At 35.6% G+C, this 20,912-nt stretch overlaps 1 protein-coding gene across 1 annotated transcript in view; it reads left to right on the forward strand.

Annotated features, from left to right (window-relative positions):
* CCDC171 (coiled-coil domain containing 171) overlaps positions 1–17,096 on the forward strand; it is a 128,559-nt gene extending 111,463 nt beyond the window's left edge. Inside the window, 2 exon segments of the mRNA XM_062018832.1 lie at positions 13,909–14,061; positions 16,986–17,096. Coding sequence (XP_061874816.1) covers positions 13,909–14,061; positions 16,986–17,096 — 264 coding nt within the window.
* Positions 17,097–20,912: the final 3,816 nt, after the last annotated feature.

Here is a 20,912-nt window from a genome sequence, read left to right on the forward strand (position 1 = left end):
CCTCACTCTTGTATTTACTTGTCAATAATAAAGTTTGTACCAAATTGAGGAAACAAGTGATTTCAAAGTGATTTCATCATAATTCTGTCATCAGATTTTATTCTCTTCATAGACAAGTCTTTCAAACATAAATCACCTCTGATATGAGAACTTAGTGGGGGAAATTAATCGTGGAGTAGCTTCTTAAAAATGGAATTATTAGTATTTTAAATCTTGTAATCTTGTACTTCTGCTTTGGAGCTTTTTTTTTTTTTTTAGTGGCAAGGCTGTTTAACAGAGGAAGTAATTGTGGTTTTTTCCTGTTAATACTTCAGAAAAGAGAAACCCTTTTAAGAGAGTCCTGAATATAATGCATATAATTTGAATCTCACACTCGTTCCCCTTTCTATGGGTTCACTGTGTTCCTGACTTCCTCTTCACAGAATTTCTTTTAGCAATCTCTTCCTCCCTGTCCTTTATGGGCATTTTATTTCTGTCTCTCCTTTCCTCATTTCCCTTCTTCTTATCATTGGCTTCTTTCCCTTGCTTTCTCAGCAATCCTTTTTTCTTTCTTCCTTTGTCTTTCTTCATTCTAATAAATGGAGTCTATCTCAGAAGGCTTTGTAGTTTTCAGCTTTGTATCTGATTGCACCTCAGCCTTGTTAAGTCTTTGGCACCATGGGACTGTAAGTATCAAAGTCAGTATCTGTAATCACCAATTAATCAATTACTGAAAGCTGTCTCTCTCTGCTTCTGACACTACTAACTCTTGTCCAGCCTCTTTCATAAGTGTTATTAGTTTTGTAAAAACTTCTCAGTTAAGATCTGCTGCTGATTATCTTGAATGCCAAAGTTAGTATATAATTATTTAACCTTTCAGTAACCTTTCTTAATGGAAAATTTTCTTTCTTGACCCTGTCAAGTAATCACGTAACTATCTGCCTTTCTCCACTTAGACTTTACGACATTTATATCGTGGATAATCTGTTATGAATGATCTTTGCTGATATACAAGAAAGCTCTGTAAGAGCTGTGTAAAATCTGATCTTAATTCGCCAAGTTTATTTATTTAGCGTTTTTTTCTGCTTGTAATCCTAGAATGCTTTGTTATTGTGTTTTTGGGTTTTTTTTGGTTTTTTTTTTTTTTCCAGCTGGTTGCCAAGTTGCTGTATCTTACAGCAAAAGGACCCAACAGGAAACATCTTTATTGACTTCTAGTCACTATTCTTTTATGAGAAAAATGTTCTAGAGATATAGTGATCTCAATATGTACTCAAAGCTGCCTCTGTGAATAAAGGCAGATTCCTAAATGCTGCAACTACAAAATAAAGCATTCAATAATGGACTATAATAAATGTAGCTTTCACAGCATCTTCTTTTAGGCTTTTTTTTTTTTTTCTTACTTTTCAGAAATCCTGTATTTTGAAACTGCAGTATCTTTGTGCAGTATCTTCAGAAAAGGAGTAATTTTACCCGATAACCACAGTGTAGCTTGGATGTGACTGTATTGTTTGAAATTATCTGCAATGTGTACTGACTGTTGTAACACAGATAAATCCATTCAGAAACATAGCTGTTAAACTCTTGATATTCACAGGGTTACAAAGTGAATTCATGAAGTAAATACCATGAAAGATTAGGAATTTTCTGGAGTCTTACTTTTTTTGTGCTGGTTCTCTTAATTTCCAAAACTAAGAAGAAACGCTGAGCAAATAAGTACAAGCAATAGGAGTTAATAAGGTAATGGACTTTATTCCACTAATATCTTAGTAGCAGGAACAGAATCAAACTATTTTCTATTCTTAATTACATTTAAACTAAAAAAAAAAAAACAAACTTGTTATAATGCTGAATCTTTTGTTTACTCTTTTTTCACTTATGTGCTTAGTATTCCATTGTTATAAAACATACCTGTATCTGTTTGTATAGCTTACAAAAGTTATAGTTTGGATAGCTTACAAAACAAGAAAAAAAAACAACCCACAGTGCACTGTATTATTGCAAGAAATTTGTAGTGGAATCAAAGGAGATGTTTCTGCACAGATACTGCATTTGGTGGGCCTTGTAGTTAAAGACCTGGACGAGGAAGGGTTATCTACAACTTGAGCGAGTTTATTATGGCTTAGTGATTTGCTGATTGATTTCATTTGCTGTCAGTTAAGGCTCTCTTAATGTCAGATTTCTTTGCATAATGCCTTGAAATAAAGACTGATGAAGTTTTTCAGATTGATGTGGATTACATAAACTGACCCTGATTTGCCCTTCTGCATGACAATGTGACAGCAGTTAGATGAAAATATAGCAATGAATATGCAACTTAAGGATTAAGAAAAACACAGCAAACCTTTCAGAATATAAAACTAGGCATAAAACCCAGGCAGTTCTGTTAATTCCACAGTTGTCCTATAGTGAACAAATAGATAGCATAGCATCCCAGTGGTATACCAGTGAAGTGGAATTTGAAGAGCATGAGTTTTCAAAGACTTAAAAGTTAACCTATTTTTTACCAAATTCTACTAATTCTCCAGTAGTTCATTTTGGGGCTTGTTGGGAACTTGCAGGGGAGTGGAGCAGTGAGGTCTGTAAATTGTGGCTCACAAATTCACATATGTTGTTACCTGCATTTTTTTTTTTTTAATTACCTTGATAACTTCCAGGAATCATAATGAACTACTCTGAAACTGTTGTCTTGATTTTCTGTTATTGAATTGACTGATGGTCTAGAGATACGTGCTGCTAGAATACTAAGGTCACAAGTTCCAGCACTTACACTGGACTGTGAAAACCAGAAATTCTTAGGACTGGTAAGGTTTACTGCTGTAGATGTTCCAGGATAAATATGCTTGAAAGAAGGCACTGATTTTCAAAGAATACTTTTCCATTGCAGACCCCAGTTTTGTTATAGTCTTCTTCAATTCTCCCTTCACTATGGTTGGTTGCCATTAAAAGCAAAAAGGTGGTAAGAAATCAGGGGATGTGGAGAAAATGGGGAGGGCTGGAGGGTGCTAAAGTAATCCAAAGGTGGTGAATGTGGATTTATTCTGTAAACCTGAATAAGAGGGATACACAGCTTGTGTGTTGGCAAATTTACCTGCAAAGGATTGAGTCTTTCGTGGCTTTAAAAAATACAATGTACATGGAAATACCACTATTTGTTTCTCCTCATGGAACCTTCATAGAACTCAGATTCCTTTGGTAGATTGCTTCCATCATGAGATTTTTTGACAAAAGTACAATTCTGAACTAAATATCAGATGAAAACTCTCACCTGGCCCATATGTGGGGCAAACTTGCAATGTCCATTTAATATCTGAAGACTATGCTTTAGTTCTGACTTATCTCTGTTCGGAGGAAGATTTTCTGTTCTTTTCCAATACTAGCACCCATTTGTAGGTCCTCGTCTTCCTGATGGCATAATAATAGACAAATACTAAAGTAAGAAGCTAGAGAGCAAAGTATCATACTGTTGTTACATGTTACCATACATGCTACCATGAACTTCCTCTCCATCCAATTTCCCATTTTCAAAGGAATAACTTTTAGAATAAATTACTTTAATATTGCATAAGCTAAAGCTTACAAGTTCAAGTTTAAATGAAGTGTACAAATGCCTGTGAAGACCACGGGTCTGAGTTTGAGCAGCATGTCTCCTACATGTCAAAATGTGATGTTTGTACCTTGGCAAAGGTCACTATTCCAAATGCTCAATTTGTTCTACATTTATTCTGTGTGAGTCTTGCAAATTTTACTCCTTTGGGAAGTAGACTGTGGGACTGAGTAAACATTTAATGCCTAGAGGACAGATAGATTAGTAGTACATCTGGTTGTCTCTGCTTAAAAACAGTTTGGACAAGGGAGGGTAACAGAAAGGAGAATAGTATAAAAAACAGGGGTAAAATGTCTCCAGAATGTCTCCCAACCTCCACCTGGACATCCGAAAACAAAATCCATATTTTTGTATTCAATGGCCATTATTGTCCCATTGCTTTTTGAATGCATGAAGTTACGCATTCACATGATTTGTGGAAAGGACTTCTGCAGATACATTCTGACAAACTTTCCTGTGCTTGTTTTGCAAATGGTTTCTGCTACATCATTAAATGTTAATGTTAATAATTATTCCCATTTTACCTCTACTAGTTATGTATTGGCATGGTATATTGTAATGACCTCTCATTCTCGTCCATTCCATCAGTAATTGTTTCTTTTCAGGTTACTTTCCTCTTGTCCAAACTACAAGAAGGTGAAAAGCAGTGGAAATCATCTATAGTTTCTAAATTTGGTAAGCCGTGGAAGTGATTTCTCTATGTCACCAATACCCATAGACATGATTGCTCATAAATGACTTAACTGGAAGTAGTGGTCTTGTGATGAAAAATGGATAAGGAAGTAGTAACCAATTAATATCAGAGATATTTTGTAAGATGCTGTCCTTTAGGATGCGTATAAGTTAGAATATCTGAGATCCTTGAATATGAACAAGACAATGCCATTGATTCACCATTAAGGTCACTGCTCGAGCACATGATGTTTCAGGACCTGCAGTCATTGCAAAATCTGGTAAAAAAGAATGACTGAAAAGGACTTTTATCAGTCCAGCTATGATACCCTATGATACATGATATTTTACTGATTATCTTATTGTTGAAGAATGCTTTAGATCTCTAGGCAAACTCATCTCATGAATGCCTATCCTCCTTAGTTTTCTCCTTTCAGTACTGCTGTAAGCATCCAGTTTTATAAACGTAATTCAGAAAGTCTTATGCTTCTAAGTAATTGGATCCTACTGTTTACTGTTGGCCAGACAGGGAAATGGACTGTAACAGCCTGTTTCTTACTTGCCAGGCTCCCAACCTAATAATTAAAATCCTATTCTGCAGTCTAAGGTTAAGTTTCCATGTAATGAAAAGACCTTTGGTGCATTTACTGAAGAGAAAGCAGAAAGTCAATGTCTTCCAAAATATTACCTAAAAAAGCTCATCAAGTAACAACACGTCTTTCAGTTGTTTGTCTGAATGAGGACAACCAGAGCTCTGCCATCAGAAAAGTTGCTGTAATCTTCTCTTTGTCTTTCAAACTACTTCAAGTATACAGATTCCTTACTTAGCTTGTTGGCCTCGTGCACAAAAGAGGCCTAGACTTAATATAGTGGAGTCCCACTTATCCACCAGTTTTTAGCATGTCTTGTCTGGGATTTGTACCTTTCTGAGTTGAGCTAATCTGTTATCAATAGGACAAATGTCAGAAAAACAGACATACAGAACCAGTTTTCCCAACAAGAGTTTTTCTTCGGCTACGTATCCATTGTTAGTGGAACTAGATATTGGAGATGACAGGGATCTTTTTATTCATTCATTTTCCTCAGACTTTGATGGTTAAAAGCAAACGTTGGGAGGAAAATGTTTTCCATACTAACCTTAAGAATAGCAAATTGTCAAGGTCAGTGTCAGTATCAGTATTGGCAGACATTGCTGATAGTCTCCAACTTTTGCTTTGGAAAGAGGAATGCTAATGTTTATGCTCATTGTGAAGGTCGGTACAGGAGTACTGTGCTCTTTAAATTTCCTTCAAATCTTCAGATTTTGGAATGAGAGCTATTTTACCTGAAATTTCTCATAAAACATTTTCATGGCATAAATCAAGTCTTGAAAGCAAGCCTGATTGAAAATCTGGCCATTTTTATGTTGAGGTTTTTTAATATACAAATTTAGACGAAGTTCAACAATGAATGAAGCAAACTAGTTATCTCACTATCATCTGAGTTCAGGCAGAATGAAGGGAGAACACCTGTCCTTGTTATTATGTATCAGTAGTCATTAGATTAAGAGTATATCCATTTATTTGAGGGATGCGTTTCAGCTTTTCTAGGTCACGGCTTTCTCTATAGACTGAGTGGTGCTTTTTCCTGTACTTGCATCATGAATTTGTGCATATAACTAATGGTTAGGTGGGAAGCCAAAATGAAAAATATTAGTTTGCTATCCAACCTCACAGGTACATGTTAGAGTTTTGTTACAAAACTACAACATATTGCTATATATAGGATTAAATATTTGTGTTGAATTAAAATACAGTGCTACTGTGGACACTTTGTAGGAAATCCAAAGGAAATGAAGTAACTATCACAAAACTTTGTGCTGTTCCCTGGCCTTTGGGTTCCACTAGACCTGAGCATTCACCTAAAATCTGATAAAAGATAAGGACTTGGTAATGATTCTTTATGTATTAGCCACGCAATCACAGTTGCTGTATTGAATAAACCTGCCAGAAGAGACCTGTGTCTCTCATAATAAATGACAAATGCAGCATGTTTTGTCTTATGTTTTTGTGTGGAAAATACAAAGTGGACTTATTTCCCTCTTCTAAGCATATGTCAAATATTTAATCTAATTCACTTAAAAACTGTTTTTATCCAAAATTGAAAAGCTATTGCTTGTGACTAGAAAGGACTAATCTGTGTCCCTGCATAACTCTAGTAAAAATATTTAAGGAAATGTCTATACTGAACCAAGGTCTTGGGGGGTGATCATTTACTTCTGCTTGAGTCAGTAACAGACTTTTCCTACACTGGTTAAAATTGAATTGGTATTTTTTCATGAATTCCTAAAAGGACCGATAAAAGTTGCAGTAGCATATATTTGTAAATATATTTCTTTACTAAACGTATTTGAAATTGGTCTTGGTTAATAGAGCACTCTTTAAAACCAGTGAAAAAACTGTATTATAATTTTCTGTAAAATCATTGTTTCTACTAAGTTGACAAGTAGTTGAGTTACTTACCTAAGTATAGTTTGTGGACAGCATTTCAGAAGAATATAAGAGTTTTTCAGATCTCACTTTTACCTTTAATGTGATGTTGCTTCAGGTTTTCCTCTTGGTAACTTGATAGATTAGTGTCTCCTTCTCTCCTCTCCTTGATTCATTCATGTACACATACACCTATAATTAATCCATCAGATTTCTGACAATTAACACAGTGTTTAGGTAACATTTTGTTATAAAAACTGGTTTGCTTATATTAGGATTTCCTATCTGTATGTAAGAGTACCTTAAAAAAAAAGAATATGCTTTTAAAAATTGATTTTACTGACATGAGTTTGGTTGTGGAAACAGAATCCTATACTTCAGCTTTTGTACATATTTTCAGGTTCCAAGATGTCACCCTGATAGTGCAAAAGCAACATCATCCAGATACAGTCACCTTGTACTTTCACTTGACATTTCACCTGGATTTTAATGAGATGTTTCACTTTCTTGTTTATCCTCCAGATTGAATGTGTGATGTTAATTTTTTATTAAAACTGCATCCTGACTGCTGCTGTTTAGTTCCTCTCATCAGTGGTAATGTATTGTGCTCACTCTAGGCAGATTTGTATGCTCACAGTTGAGGTACTCTAATGTGGGCTTTATATTATTTCCACTGAATACCTGTCCTGTTCTCTTCCATCCCTGTCTAGAATAAACAGTGCAAGGAAAGTTGAAGGAAGAGTACTAGCCTGAAATTCTTTCAATTTCCATTTCGTTCTCACCAAAACGATTTAGTTGATAATTATATTCTTCCCTGACAAACTGAAATGTTCATTTTGTCTCAAGACTGTGTAAGGTGATGGGAATGGTTGCAGTGCATTGGTAGCATTTTCCCTATAGCTGTAGCTTAAATTACAAGTTCTTTGGGGCAGTGGTTGGTTTTCCTTCACGTTTTACTTGCAGCTATGCTTGACTTCATGCAATAAGTGGTTAGAATGGTCTTTGCATACTAACAATAAAAATAAAAAAGTAAAAATCTGCATTTCTTTCATTTTATTAAGTGGCAATTTGCTTGCATGGTCCAAAGGTATTTCTTAGTAGTCAAGGCTGCAGGTACCTCTTTTGTTACAAAATTCTTAGGATACTTTCTACCTGATCATTCCAACAAACTGATTGGTCTTAATTTATCAGATTTGAGAAGATCAATGTTATTTTTGAAACTCCTACAGTTTGAAATAATTTTCATGGCAATTCTTGTTATGCCTATCTGCTGTGGTTTACAGTAGAAGCACTTTCCCTTCAGTCTCTGTCAATTTCAATGCTCCCTTTTCAATTTTCTTGTAGGAAGTCATGTCATTACCTCTTGCAGAGAATCTAGCCTTTTATTTAGAGCTTCATTCCCTTGGGCTATCCTCTGAGACCTACAGGGTAAAGTAATTGTTATTGAAGCGAGGGGGATAGAGTTAGGCCCTGTGTGTGGCACTGAGTCAGCTTTCATTGGGGAAAAAAAAAGTTGTAACAGAACTGACCTGCTTTTTGGCACATTTAAATTGTGCATGCCACGCTTGAATGAAACCCAACAAAAAGTTTAGTGTCAAAACGAGATACAAGGAGAATAGATCATTAAACAAGTGCCAAACAGCTGCAAAAGTGCAATTTTGCTGAATGCTGTTTCTCTTGAGGGTTTTTTCTGATGCCTGAGAAGCTGCTGTATTTACATCCTCCACTGATGCCACTAGACTTTTTGGACTATGGGTCAAGGCAACCAGAATGGGTTTTGAAATGCTAAAATGTATGGGGAAATGAAGTTTAATCCTTTCTTCCCCAAATATAGCTCTCTTAAATCTATAATAAGTATCTTGAAATCTTGCTTCTTGAAACAAAGAGTAATTGGTACATGTTTTGTTTTCTGGGCTCGTTTTAACTAATCTTATTTATGTCAGTTTGAAGCAAGGCAGTATTGACAGGCATTCTATAGGTTATCCGTTAAGCAGACAGAACTCCACGCTGTAGAGTTTTGTGGTCACACCAGTTGCTTTTGCCTGAACTCCACTTCAGCTAGATTCTGTACCATAAATGGAATTCTCAGTATTTTGAAATTCCCATCTAAGCACTTTGTTATACTAGAGTTAATCTTTCATTCTTCTGAATGAAATTATTAGTTATTCCTTCTCTTGTTCTTTTTTATATATATTGTCTGTAGGTAATTTTACTGCTTGATAACATTCTTTTTAGTTGAAGAATGTCCTGAAGGGAGGACTGAACAGTCAAAAGTTAATTTTGACTTTTTAAAGAATTTTATTTTTTCAAGCACATTGTGTAAAGTAGGTGAACTTGTTTTTCTGACTTCTCTGTCCAGTGTTACAAACTCAATGCTCATATTGTTAGGCTATTAGTCTGTTTGGTACCTTCATTACACGTGAGGTCTCTAATTTTGTTCCTTCTGAACAGGCGTTACAATTCTATGATAACAGCAGACCCTGTAAGATCCTGAGTTAATAGTACAATAGGGGTACAAAAATAAAGGATCCGATTCTTCATCACTTCATATTTTATTTGTAACTTCCGAATAGTCTAAAACCTTAAATGGAAACTTCCACTCATAATGATTTATGATTCATAATCCAAATAAAAATTATTTTAAAGTGTGTTTGTTCTGATTACCTAAGAATTGAGAACAAGGGAGACAGCATGTGCAGTGTTCTCATTTGGAATGAAAAATACCATTTTTCTAAATGTGTAATAAACACATTTACTTATGTGTCATAAACACATAAACTTTGATGAGAGTTCCTCTGCTAATTTGCATATGCTGATCTGTAAATTTCTTGTCCTGTTCGTACTACAACTGAATGGGGAACAACTGAAGTTTGACTAACCTTTGAATTTCACAAATTTGTTTGGAAAAAAAGGTTTATTTTCTTGTTGCGTTTCATATTCCTTGAAGTTGTGTGATTTGTCAGTATTAGTCATTTTTCACTTCAAGTACTCCTGAAGACTGGAGTCTTCCAGTCTTTTAATTTTATAGCTGGTAATATATGCAAAAGCTGTTTAAAGTATCTGTAGCACTGTGCACTTTAAAATTATTGGCTCTAGAAATGGTGTACAGAACAAGCAAATGATTGGTTATTCAAAAGTACATGGAGGGAATATTAGAAGAAATTGTTTCTACATGACCTCTGGAGGACTGTCTCTAATGTTAAGTGCTCTCAGTCCTTTTAAAGATTAATCTGGAGCACTGCTTAAATTTTGCAGTTTTGCTCTGCAGTTCACTGGTTTATAGTTTATAAACAATGTCAAATTTGGTTGCCTCATTTTTGCTCTGAACTCAGGTTTCTCAGCTTCACCAACTTGTATCTTAAGCCAGAAATTCCTATGTGTGGTAACACATATTGGAGATCTTTGAAGAAGTCATAAGGGCCTTCTTTATAGCTGCTTCGAAATAAACCTCATCTGTTAATTTCACTGAAAACCAAGCATCTTTAGTTTTTGTTATATTTTATATATATTCTCTTTCACCTATTTATGTGCTTCTCTGTGTATACTCAGTGTATTGGAGCATTGGTAGATGACTGTGCACATAGCTGGTTTTGGAATGCACCTGTCTTCTGGCCTTGTTTTGTGATCTGATGAGGCAGGCAAAATGGCCAAAAGTGCAGTGTTCACAGTCTTCAGAGTCCCATTTTCTAAAGAAATAAATACTTTAAAATACTTTATTCTTTTATCATACAAATGGGACTTACCTGAATTTTTAAAAATGTTCTGTTTTGCTTTGAACTCAAAGATGGCTAAAGTACTCATGGGAATTTTCTGGATGAGAACACTGTCTTAAATGTATAAATGCTCAAGAAAAAAAAAATAAATTAGAAGTACCTAGGCTTAAAATAACTTGTCCGTTGAAAGTTATATTTCGAAATTAGATGTGTGCACTATTGAAAATATTGTCTTTAGTCCAGCACCTTCATTATAAAAACACCTTTCTCCATGCCAACCTTATGGATATGTTTTTATTCTGTGAATTGGAGCCAAAGTCATGCATCCGTTTTTGTGAAGCTGCCTTTGTCTTAGTGTAGGAGCGCAGGTCTCCTCTCACATTGAAGACACTTTTGACATTGAAAACACTCTGACCATTTAAATTTACTTCTGCCATATCAAGAGCACATGATGTAGAACTTCAAATAATAGTGAAATCCTTTGTAAAATAAGGCATTGTGTGGAGTAAAAGGAAAGAGAAAAGGTTACTAAAAAAAGCCGTTTAGCGGGCTGATTACTTCCCATTTTTCTTTGATTAATACTGCTTAATTACAATTTCTGCTATTAAAATTGGCAATCTTAACGTACATTTTAACCATTATTAACTTGCATCATGTTTCATCCTTAGGAAGGCTTTGGAATCACCAAATTAAATGCTGCTTGAGGTTGGAACTATGCTCTGGAGGTCAACTGGTCCAAGCCTCCTGCTCAAGCAGGGATGCCTAGAGCTGTTAGTGTCTGAATAAGTGTTCTTTAACTCTGCCATTGCTGTGACCTCCTCGGTAAAGTCTTCTCTTTGCTAAATTTCCTCTAATATTCATCTACCTGAAAAGGTTTTAACTTTTAAAGTCGTCTGAGTTGCAATATTATTGGTTCCTATCATGTCCAAGGATCAGTACATCTGGCCTTTCTGAAAAGGAGTGGTTTTCTGGTGTGTACTTTAAAAACATTTTTATTTGTAATGGAAGACAAATTTGTATTCTTTCATGTTCTGTTTGCATGTATTACCAACACAAGAACACAGTATTCAAAACCAGAAGTGCTTGCCTAAATGGAGATTCTGCAGATGTGTATGAATGCCAAATTTTATCCTGTAAGAAGTATTCAGGAGTGTTGCTGAAGTATCTTATTGCTATATATACCTAAAAATGTTGTATACATGTTATTGCTATGTGTAGTTAAAAACATTCCTTCTTTGCAGGAGAGGAAACAAATTCTGCAAAACTAGATGTGCCTACTCTGAAATTCTGTCAACAGTCTTTGTTGATATTGAAACAGTTTCCAGAGCTGTATGTTTATTTGTGTCTGTTACATGCAAATAATGGATCTGAATTCAGATTCTGATGTGTTTAATCAATACGTGACAGATGATCTAACATGCAGGTGACAAGGTTCTGTGTCAGTTCCCCATGTATCCCCATGTATCTGACAAGTGGAACTTTTGTATCCTGGAAAAGAGATCTGTGATTCAATCTGTGACTGATATGAGTTAGGTAAATTAATGCTTTCCAATGGCACATCTGAAACCCCAAAGTATTTACCTTCCTTCAGATGGCATTTAGAAAAAATGTGCACAGTCGTCATCAAGGATTCCACCGTGAGACCCAAAAATACTATTTTCCTTCACCTGGTCCTGAGTGAGAGAAATTGGAATTCGCCCTCACTCTTTACTAGGGAGATGGGAGACACTGGAAGGAGTGTGTACCTATGGGTGCATAAATGCTACCTCCATGTTGGTAATGAATTGTGAATAGCTGAGAAATTACTTCCTTCTGGTCTGGAAAAAAAAAAAATCTAATTGTCTTAGAAAAAGTGTTTGCCATGTCTGAAAGAAAAGCTTGTGAATATACATTTTTCCTAGAATGAAAATTTTCAAACTCATAAATCAAGACAGCAAGTGAAGTAACTGAGTTGTGCAGGAATTGATATCTGCTGTTTCAAATAGCTGCCTGGTCTTAGAGTGGCTCTGCAGATGTAGAATGAAGCTGTGTAGGCTAGTGGCTTCACTAGCTTTGTGGTGGTAGAGGTAAAAGGAAGAAGGTAAGGAATTGTCTTTATGCATTGTAGTTCAGTGATACCTTTAAATGTCATGTGCAAAGTAATCAAAGGAACGTTTAATTTTTTTTTTTTCCTGTGAGATTTGAGACACAGCTCGTTATAATGCATTGGTGTACTCCTTGTTTATGAGCCAGTCCAAAGATGTAGTTCAACATATATATAATTTCTAACATGTGGGCTGTTGCCATATGAAATCTCTCAGGCAGTTTTATATGGAGCGTGAGATATGGCCATATTCTTGCTTGGTATTGTTTGTAAAGAGCTGCAGCGTCCTAGTGACATTGAATGTGAATAAAAAATTGTAAAAACGGGATCAGAGCTGACAGCATCAGGCTTACAGAGCTACATGAATATGCTTTTAAGGACTAGAAGCATAGTATGTAAAACATTTTGGATATTCTTTATGATAAGAAAAAATATGAGAAAACTGTTAATTTGTCACAGCTGTTTTCTACATGTGGCAGAGAAATTATCGATTTTAGCTGCATTAACTTTTATTCTGAAAAGCAATAGTGTATTTGAGAACAAAGAAAGGAAAACAGTAAAAATCATTGTGAATGCTTGTTTGTGGTACTAAGTTTATTCTTGCCTATACCACAGACTTACATTCAAAAGGCCAATTTGATATTATCTGTAATATGTTCTTACAGTAGAAACTTGCTACAGGTAATTTCAGAAGGGAAAACTATAAGTTATAAAATGTGATTAACCAGTTGTAAAGAAGACCAATAATCTCAACAGTGTTACACAATTTAGGGTAGATATAAAGTTACCTGTACTGCCAAATCATTTGTACTCTCTTTTGCTGCTAACTTTATTATCAATCTGATCAATATTACACAGCTGGGACATTCTTCCACTATATATATGAAAACAATTATAGTTTCCCAGCTATATCGTAATCAGATTACTTCCTTTCAGCCTGTGCTTCTTTTGTTTCTGCCAAATTATTTTTTCTTTTTTAATGTGGAGTGGGAGGATTAGTAACTGGACTCACTTTTGAACAGTTGCCTAAAACTGTGTAGTGCTACTTTGTAAACAGAAGCTGAATTTGCACCAAGTCTTCTATTGAAATACATGAAAAAATCATACCAGCAGCTCAATGCAGTACTGCATGTTTGAAAACAGCTTATCAAAACACCTTCTAGTTAGGATGCAGAGTCATTTGATTATTTTCAGTGCAATGAATATTTGAGATTTTAGAAAGAATATGAAGCACATGTTAGACCTTCCTTTTTAATGTTTAATTCTTGAGTCTGGCTTCCAACCTTTGCTTGATTTCTCTAATTAATAAAAGTTAGGTCTTCTGCAATGAATTTGAATGTATGCTATTTGGCATTTAAGTAAATGATTTATTTTACTTTTTTAAAGGCTATGATTAATAGTTTTATGGATGTCTACCAACTTGCAAGTTCCAGAATTGACATGTTAGTGAGAGAAACAACATCTCATCAGCTTCATACAACAACACAAAAGTCCAAGCTCCAAACAGCTTGGCTTCATGAAAGTGAGAACTTACAATTGGTTAGTCTGCATTTCAAGTAATTTTTGTCATTTTGATGTGATTTCCTAGCCAGCATCTCCCTTCATGCTGCATAGCTTCTGTAGAGAAATACAATGTTTTGTTATGTAATAGAGAAAAAAAACTAGTGTCAAGAAAAACCTTCTGAGATATTCTTAGAAGGTTTCTTCTTCTCTTAGAAGAGAAAAGGTGTGGTAAAAGTTAAACACAAGGATTAATTTTACTACTGTATCATCTACTCATTGCTGCTGTGCTTGAAGTGTATACAATGTGATGTTTTTGTCAGTAGAGGAAACATTTGGATTTTGGACCTGAAGACTTTAACCATATAAAGAAACAGAACCGTGGTTACCCAGAGTATTATTAACTGTGCATTTAAACAAAATATTGATCAGGAGACATGATTTTTTGAAGACAATTGTGGTTATGAATAATACTTCTCACTAAAGTTGCAAGATTAAAATCCAGTTTCAGAAATCATTTCTTGTCTAAAATGTCATTCCCCACAAAGATTCTTGGACTTGTTTAAGGCTAATAAGGTGATTCTTCAGATCTAAGATCTTTCTCTAGGGAGATTACTGAATACAGATGTTTTTGTGTCACACTGGCAGGAGGCCTTTCTTGAGCATATGTTTGGTTTCAGACTTTTACATACTTTCTTGGTTTCAATTCACTGTGTTTAATCACATATCCAGTTCTAGTAACATTGCAGGCAAAACTTTTCATGGACACAAACACAGCACCTGGACTGTATTAATTGCAGGTCTTCATATGGTGTATGGTTGTGTTCCTAGAACAGTATCCCATTGCTTAGTGCTGAAATACATTTTTGAAAAGGCTTTCAGGTGTATACCATGTGTGGACTTTTGCCTTATAAGATTGGGTTTTATTTCACTATGTTGTGACTCTCTTGTGATGTCTTGCATGCTAGTTGATAAGGTTCTTATCCTCCCAGCTGTTCATTGCAACCAAGTTTGAGCCATTCATCAGTGTTGGTCTTTTCCATGTTCAGAGGTTATGCTTTCCTAATTGATCTTTTTGTACCGAAATTTTCTAACTATGTTGCCTTTCTTTCTGTTCACACCACTTTTTTCCTTTTCTGTTGCTTTGTGTTTTATTGATAATTGTAAAAACGAAACTGATGCCATAAGGCAACTTCAGAGTTCCTGACTCATCTTTTATCTAAAACCCTGAATTGATGTCTCCATACTCCAGTCTGCTTCTAGTCCAACTGCTTTCCTTCTAGTCAAGAGTGTTTAGATTTGAGATTACTATGTGTGCTCTTGCTAATGCCTATAGAGAGGAACACAAAAGGATATGATTATGATGGACAGAGATGAGATGAATGCTGGAAACACTGCTTACAGAGAAGAGAATTATTATGTGGGGTGAAGGGGAGTCAATAGTATGTCTCTGTACCATCCATTAGTGTCCAGCTATATGGCTGTTGTACATGCGCCTGATGGTTCTTCCTCTGTGCAGAGAAAGGCCCTGTGCATTTTTCATTCTCATGACTCTAAAATTCAGTATGGCTGAAATACAGATTATTGGTTTTCTACCTAAACCTTCTGTTTTTTAGTGTTTTTTTCTGTTGTTCCCTATTCCTGTATCTTTTCTGGTTGGTTGATTTGTTTGTGTGTTTAGTTTGTCCTCTTTTTTTCAAATGCTTCTGAAATGTCCCTTACATTTCTAACATGTCTCTTTCATTTCTGTTATCACTCTATTAATATTTTGTAATAGTCTTTCTTTGCAACTGTAACAGTTTCACTTCTGTGCATTTCCTTGTTTTTCAGAATTTACTTCCTCTGAAGTGCAGGTGACACAGTCACATTTCTGCACTTCATAACTTGCTGCATCCCTACATTGAGTAGTATGTATAAATGGTAGGTGGAGTGACAGGAAGAGTTCATCTGGGAAGATGTCATTGATGTGAACATACGTAGTCTTGACCATAAGGATGTAGGTTGCCAAAGGAGGAATAGAGAAGCCAGCAGTCAACCTTCAGCATCAAATAAGATGGAGAATTATTTCACTGAACACTGACATCAGTACTGAACTGACACTGCTATTTTCTCCCTGAAATTTAAGAAACTATTGTTTTGCTTTATATATGTCTGCTTTTATCTGTTGTTATGATTTCCCTTATGAAAACTTAATGTGCTTAGAAGGTGGGTTTAGTGGAAGTACTTCACTGGAAGCAACTAAGAGTACACATGATCTCTATGTAAGCAGAGAAGATATCTGTTAAAATGTTCACGTATTTTATTTTTTTCCTGGCTGTGTCTTGTCCAGCAACGACTAGTAATATAATCATTGTAAACTGGACTGTGCTTTAATGTTTCCCATTAAATGAACACTTGCCAGTTACTTTCACAGTACTGGATTCTGCTGCTCTGATCCATCTAACTTCTTCCTCAGATACATTAGTTTCTTACTGTACTGGCACTTTCATTCAGAGTTGCAGTAATACGTAGGCTTTGAACTGAGAGTTTTTAAATGTTGTACTTTGCAGTAGTGTAGTAATAAGCAATTACTTTGTGGGTGCTGTGGGGCAACATGGCATCATATCAGTCATGTGGCAAGCACATGAGTGTCTGTACTGCGAAAGAGTATGTCGCTGCAAGAACAGTGTTGTGGGGAGTGGATGCAGACACACTGTGTTTTCCAAGGTGACCTGACACATGTGAGGAACTGCCAGAATTCAGTTAATTATAAATTTTTTCCAGAAAGTGTTTTTGTAGCTTTCAGCCCTTAGATTTTGTGCCTGATGTCAGTACTGTTGTCAGATTGTAAAGAATTTAAAATATTCTGGTATCAGTTTGGGCAAAAAAAAGAAGCCACTGTTACACTACAGTCAAGTGTTTCTCTGATCCTTGACATACAGCTGATCTGGTGATATTCCTTCCCTTTTCTGCTTTCACTTTAGAATCAAAGGAGACTAAATGAAGAGAAAAATGCAGTAGTTTACAAAGACAGTGAAGAGAGAAAAGCTTTGTGTGCACTGGAGAAGCAGAAATTTGAGGAGCTGAAAGGATAACTTTAAGTGAAAAAGGGAGTAGGTGAGTTTCGTGTGGGTGAGAGGGGTGAAGTGAAGGTCTCTGAGAACAGCAGAGTTCTCTAACTAACCACAAAAGAACCTATTGTATTTGGATGCTTCTCCTAATTTGGATTGAAAATAAAATTACTCATTGCTTTATGTGACTTTGCATCATACTTAGCCTTCCCCGCCCCCAAGTTGTGGTTGTGTCTGTCCTTTGTCTGAAAAATGCCTGATCTTATCACTTAAAGTACTGAAAATACAGGAGTTGCAGATTTTGGTAAGGTGAGAGAAGCAAGTAGAATGATCTTATGTGTGAAAAATCTATATTTGTTCAGATGCTAGTAATTGACATATGCTGTCATATTTTTTGTGTTGAATAGCATTAAGCAAAGCATACACTTTTCTTCCTACTCAGGGCAGTTAGCTCTCAGTTCTCATGATCTACATCAGCCCTGTTCTTTGAGGGGAGAGAGAAAAGAAATATTTAAAACTCAAACTTATAAATTAACTACATCACCGACAGTTTCTTCCTACTTCACCAGTCTGGTCAGGAAAGTGGTTTTATATGCCTTTCCCTCATAGCCTCTTTCCTTATCACGAGTGTAAGTGTAAGGACAGAACTGGAGGAAAAAAAACCCCAAACTCCTATTTTCATTTGCTGAGTAAGAAAAGGCACTTACTCCATTGGTGTCATGTTAAATGTCAGAGAGCGTCTGTCATGGGCCAGAGACATATCTCTTGTGTTAGGACATGGAATGACTGATGTAGCTGGGGGAATTCTTCACAGATGTTGCAAGAAGCAGATAGGCTGTTGGACAGCTTGGCTTTTCCACTGCTGCACAGCTGAACTGAAAAGTTTTTAAGAAAATTTAGAATTGAGGTGGTTTTGTGACACATTTGGAGATACTGGTTCCTAATTTGCCTTGCAAAAAATAATCAGATTAATTATTTTTTATACTTACCCTTTGTTTTGCAATGTTTTCTGAGAAGTAGTCTAGTACAGAATTCAGTAAGTTATGGACCTTGAGTAATTGTAGCTTTTGCTCAGTAGTGTTAATTACCAGTGCATGGTTTATTTACTGTGAAATGTATTAATGTTCTTAAAGTGACATTAAGCAAAGAACAATCTAGCAGGCCCACAAGGAGGATTTCCCAACTATTAAGATGATAGTAGACATGGAAGAGTGTAAGTATCAATATAGGGAAGAATAGAAAACAGCATTTACTAAGCTTGAAGTCGTTATCAGACAGAATCCACAAAAGAGTAGTATATTCCAGAAGCTAATTTTTTACAGAAATATTTGCATTTCTTGATTTTAAACAATTGAGTGTCTCTTGCTAACCTGACTGTGTAACCAAGGAATGCAGGTATCCTAGGGCAAATGCTCACTTTGTCATGTGGTATTGCTTACACAAGTAATGGTTGTAACCAAACAGTATAAATCGTGTAGTTTAAACTATTTGCTTATTATATAGCATCAATAAAAAAATAATAATATGAAAACAGTATTACAAATCACATTATGCAAGTTAGGGCAAGGCGTTAAAAATAATTACAGTAACTGAACAACACATTTGCTATTTTTTAAAGAATACTTCCTTTTCTGTGTAAAAAAATTTTAATACTCAATATTCTAGGTACGTGAACTTTTAACTTGTCAGACTATTGTAGCATATTTGAAAATTATAGTAATTTGATTAAAATGTTGCCTATAAGGCAAAAGGTTCAGTTAATAGGATCCATATGTAATTAAAATGCAGAACTAAATGTAATCAGACCCCAGTGACTGGTGCCTTCATATTGATAGTTTTACAATGGACTCTGGGGTTGAAAGTTTATGTTAAAGTTATTAATGTAGCTGCGCTTCAGAAAAAGAGTAATACAGTTTAGTTGTTTTAGGTATGAATTTTGGGGGTATCTTCCACTTGCAGATGATGGAAGCACAAGACTACTGGAGTGTACTAGTCAGAGAATTGCCTTCAGCTGCCTACATAAATGTCCCCAAATGAAGGATCTTGCTGTGAGCAAGTAATAGTGTGTTTTTTCAACCATATAGTTACTTAATTTTTGTGAATTCATGTTTGAATCATCTGAAAGTTATAGACACAACACTATGTACCAAGCCACAAAAGAAGTTAAAAAAAATTTCCTGAACTTAAAAAAAAAATATATATATTTTCTCTGGACAGTTTTAAGAGTCGACATCCTGTGTTAGAGTTCTCTAATCATCACCAGCACAATTTACAATCAGAACACACAGAGAGCCAGTTCAGACCAGCTCATCTGTTGACTTTGGCAGAAGCCCTTAATCTCACTGTGTGCAGCTGCCACTTGAGAGCTGGGGACTCGGCAGAGAGCCGAAGGAGGGTGGGATGCAGGGTTGGTCAAGGCATGAACACATAGGCCTGCTTCATTTCAACAGCCATACACTGCTTTTTTTATAGTCTTTTCATTTTACAGCCCCCTTTTTTTTTCCCCTAAAAAAACCCCCCCTGAAATTAAATGAGGACTTCTCATGAGCCACTGCGCTCCAGGCATAAGAAATTGTAATGTCTGGCTTCCAGAAACTGTCCCGTCAAAATGTGCTTCTGATTAGGTGGCTTAATTACAGCTGTGAAAACAATGTTGATTTAGGCCTCAAGATTCCAATGCATGTCAGCCGTTATTAGCTCGCCTTGGACTGAAGCCACCATTTTAAAACTCTGTACCACTAAAGTCACACACTGCCTGACAACTTTTTACTTAGGCAGAAATGTTGCCAGAAGCAACACATTTTATGCAAAATATTTTTCATTGCGCAAATTTCAAATGTGACACTGTTGATGGACATAAAATGGGTAGTTACGGGTGGATTTCATGAAGTCCAAGCTCTAACTTTTGCAAAGAAACCCAACCAAACCAACATCCTCCCCTCACCCCTCCACCATTTCAAATAGTTTTTATAAAGTTTGACTGACATAATGCTTAATTTTAATTCCTTTAATTCAGTTTTATTCCAAATCCAGCATGTTGGTTTAACCACCCAATTTTATTGCATCTAAATTTTCCTGACAGTTTCATTTGCTGTTAGAAAATAAAATTGCCATTTTTGCAACATGGGAAATAATGGCTAGTTTCAAAACCAATATGCTTGAAACTTCCTTTGCCTGAAGCAGGTTAAGGCACACACTCAATTTACTTTAGGGGAAAAAAGCTCATTAAATAGTTTTTAATATTTTAATATAATTTAAGTAACTGCTTTCACAGTGGGAAGGCTTATTAGGCCCATGTATTTACACCTGCAGAGAGGTAAATGTTTGAGTAATTAGATGGTTTCCAATACTTCAAGTTTTCAGAGCAGTTGCAGAGTTAATGCTGTAAACAAGTAGATGGACACAATGTGTTTGCTGCATTTAAACATTACATTTCCACTTGTAGTATTTTACTTTTGAGTGCTTAAGAAAAAGGTTTAAGTGGGCTTGTTTTTTTTTTTTTTAATTTTTTTTCTTTGTTTTGTCTGCTCTTAAAGTCTCCTTAAAGACATGAATTGGCTAAGGAATGCAAGTGAATGTGTGTGGGTGTTAGCTCTCGGCAGAGGCCAATGCTTTGGAAAAGCAAGATCTGCATTCTCACTTCACAGTTGCCATGAAATTCCAAATGTCCATGCTGTGCAGTTTAATGGAAACCATGAAGTTCCTAAATGACCACAGGTTTGTTCCGATGTTAAGCACAAAACAAATCTTTCAAGGCATTGGCTGAGTTGCAAAAAAAGAGGGTCATGTTTTCAGGAAGCTAATCTAGTTCCCTTTTTTTCCCTTCATGCTTTGCATTTC

Source organism: Colius striatus, chromosome Z (genome assembly GCF_028858725.1).
Source record: "Colius striatus isolate bColStr4 chromosome Z, bColStr4.1.hap1, whole genome shotgun sequence".
Classification (NCBI taxonomy): Eukaryota; Metazoa; Chordata; class Aves; order Coliiformes; family Coliidae; genus Colius; species Colius striatus.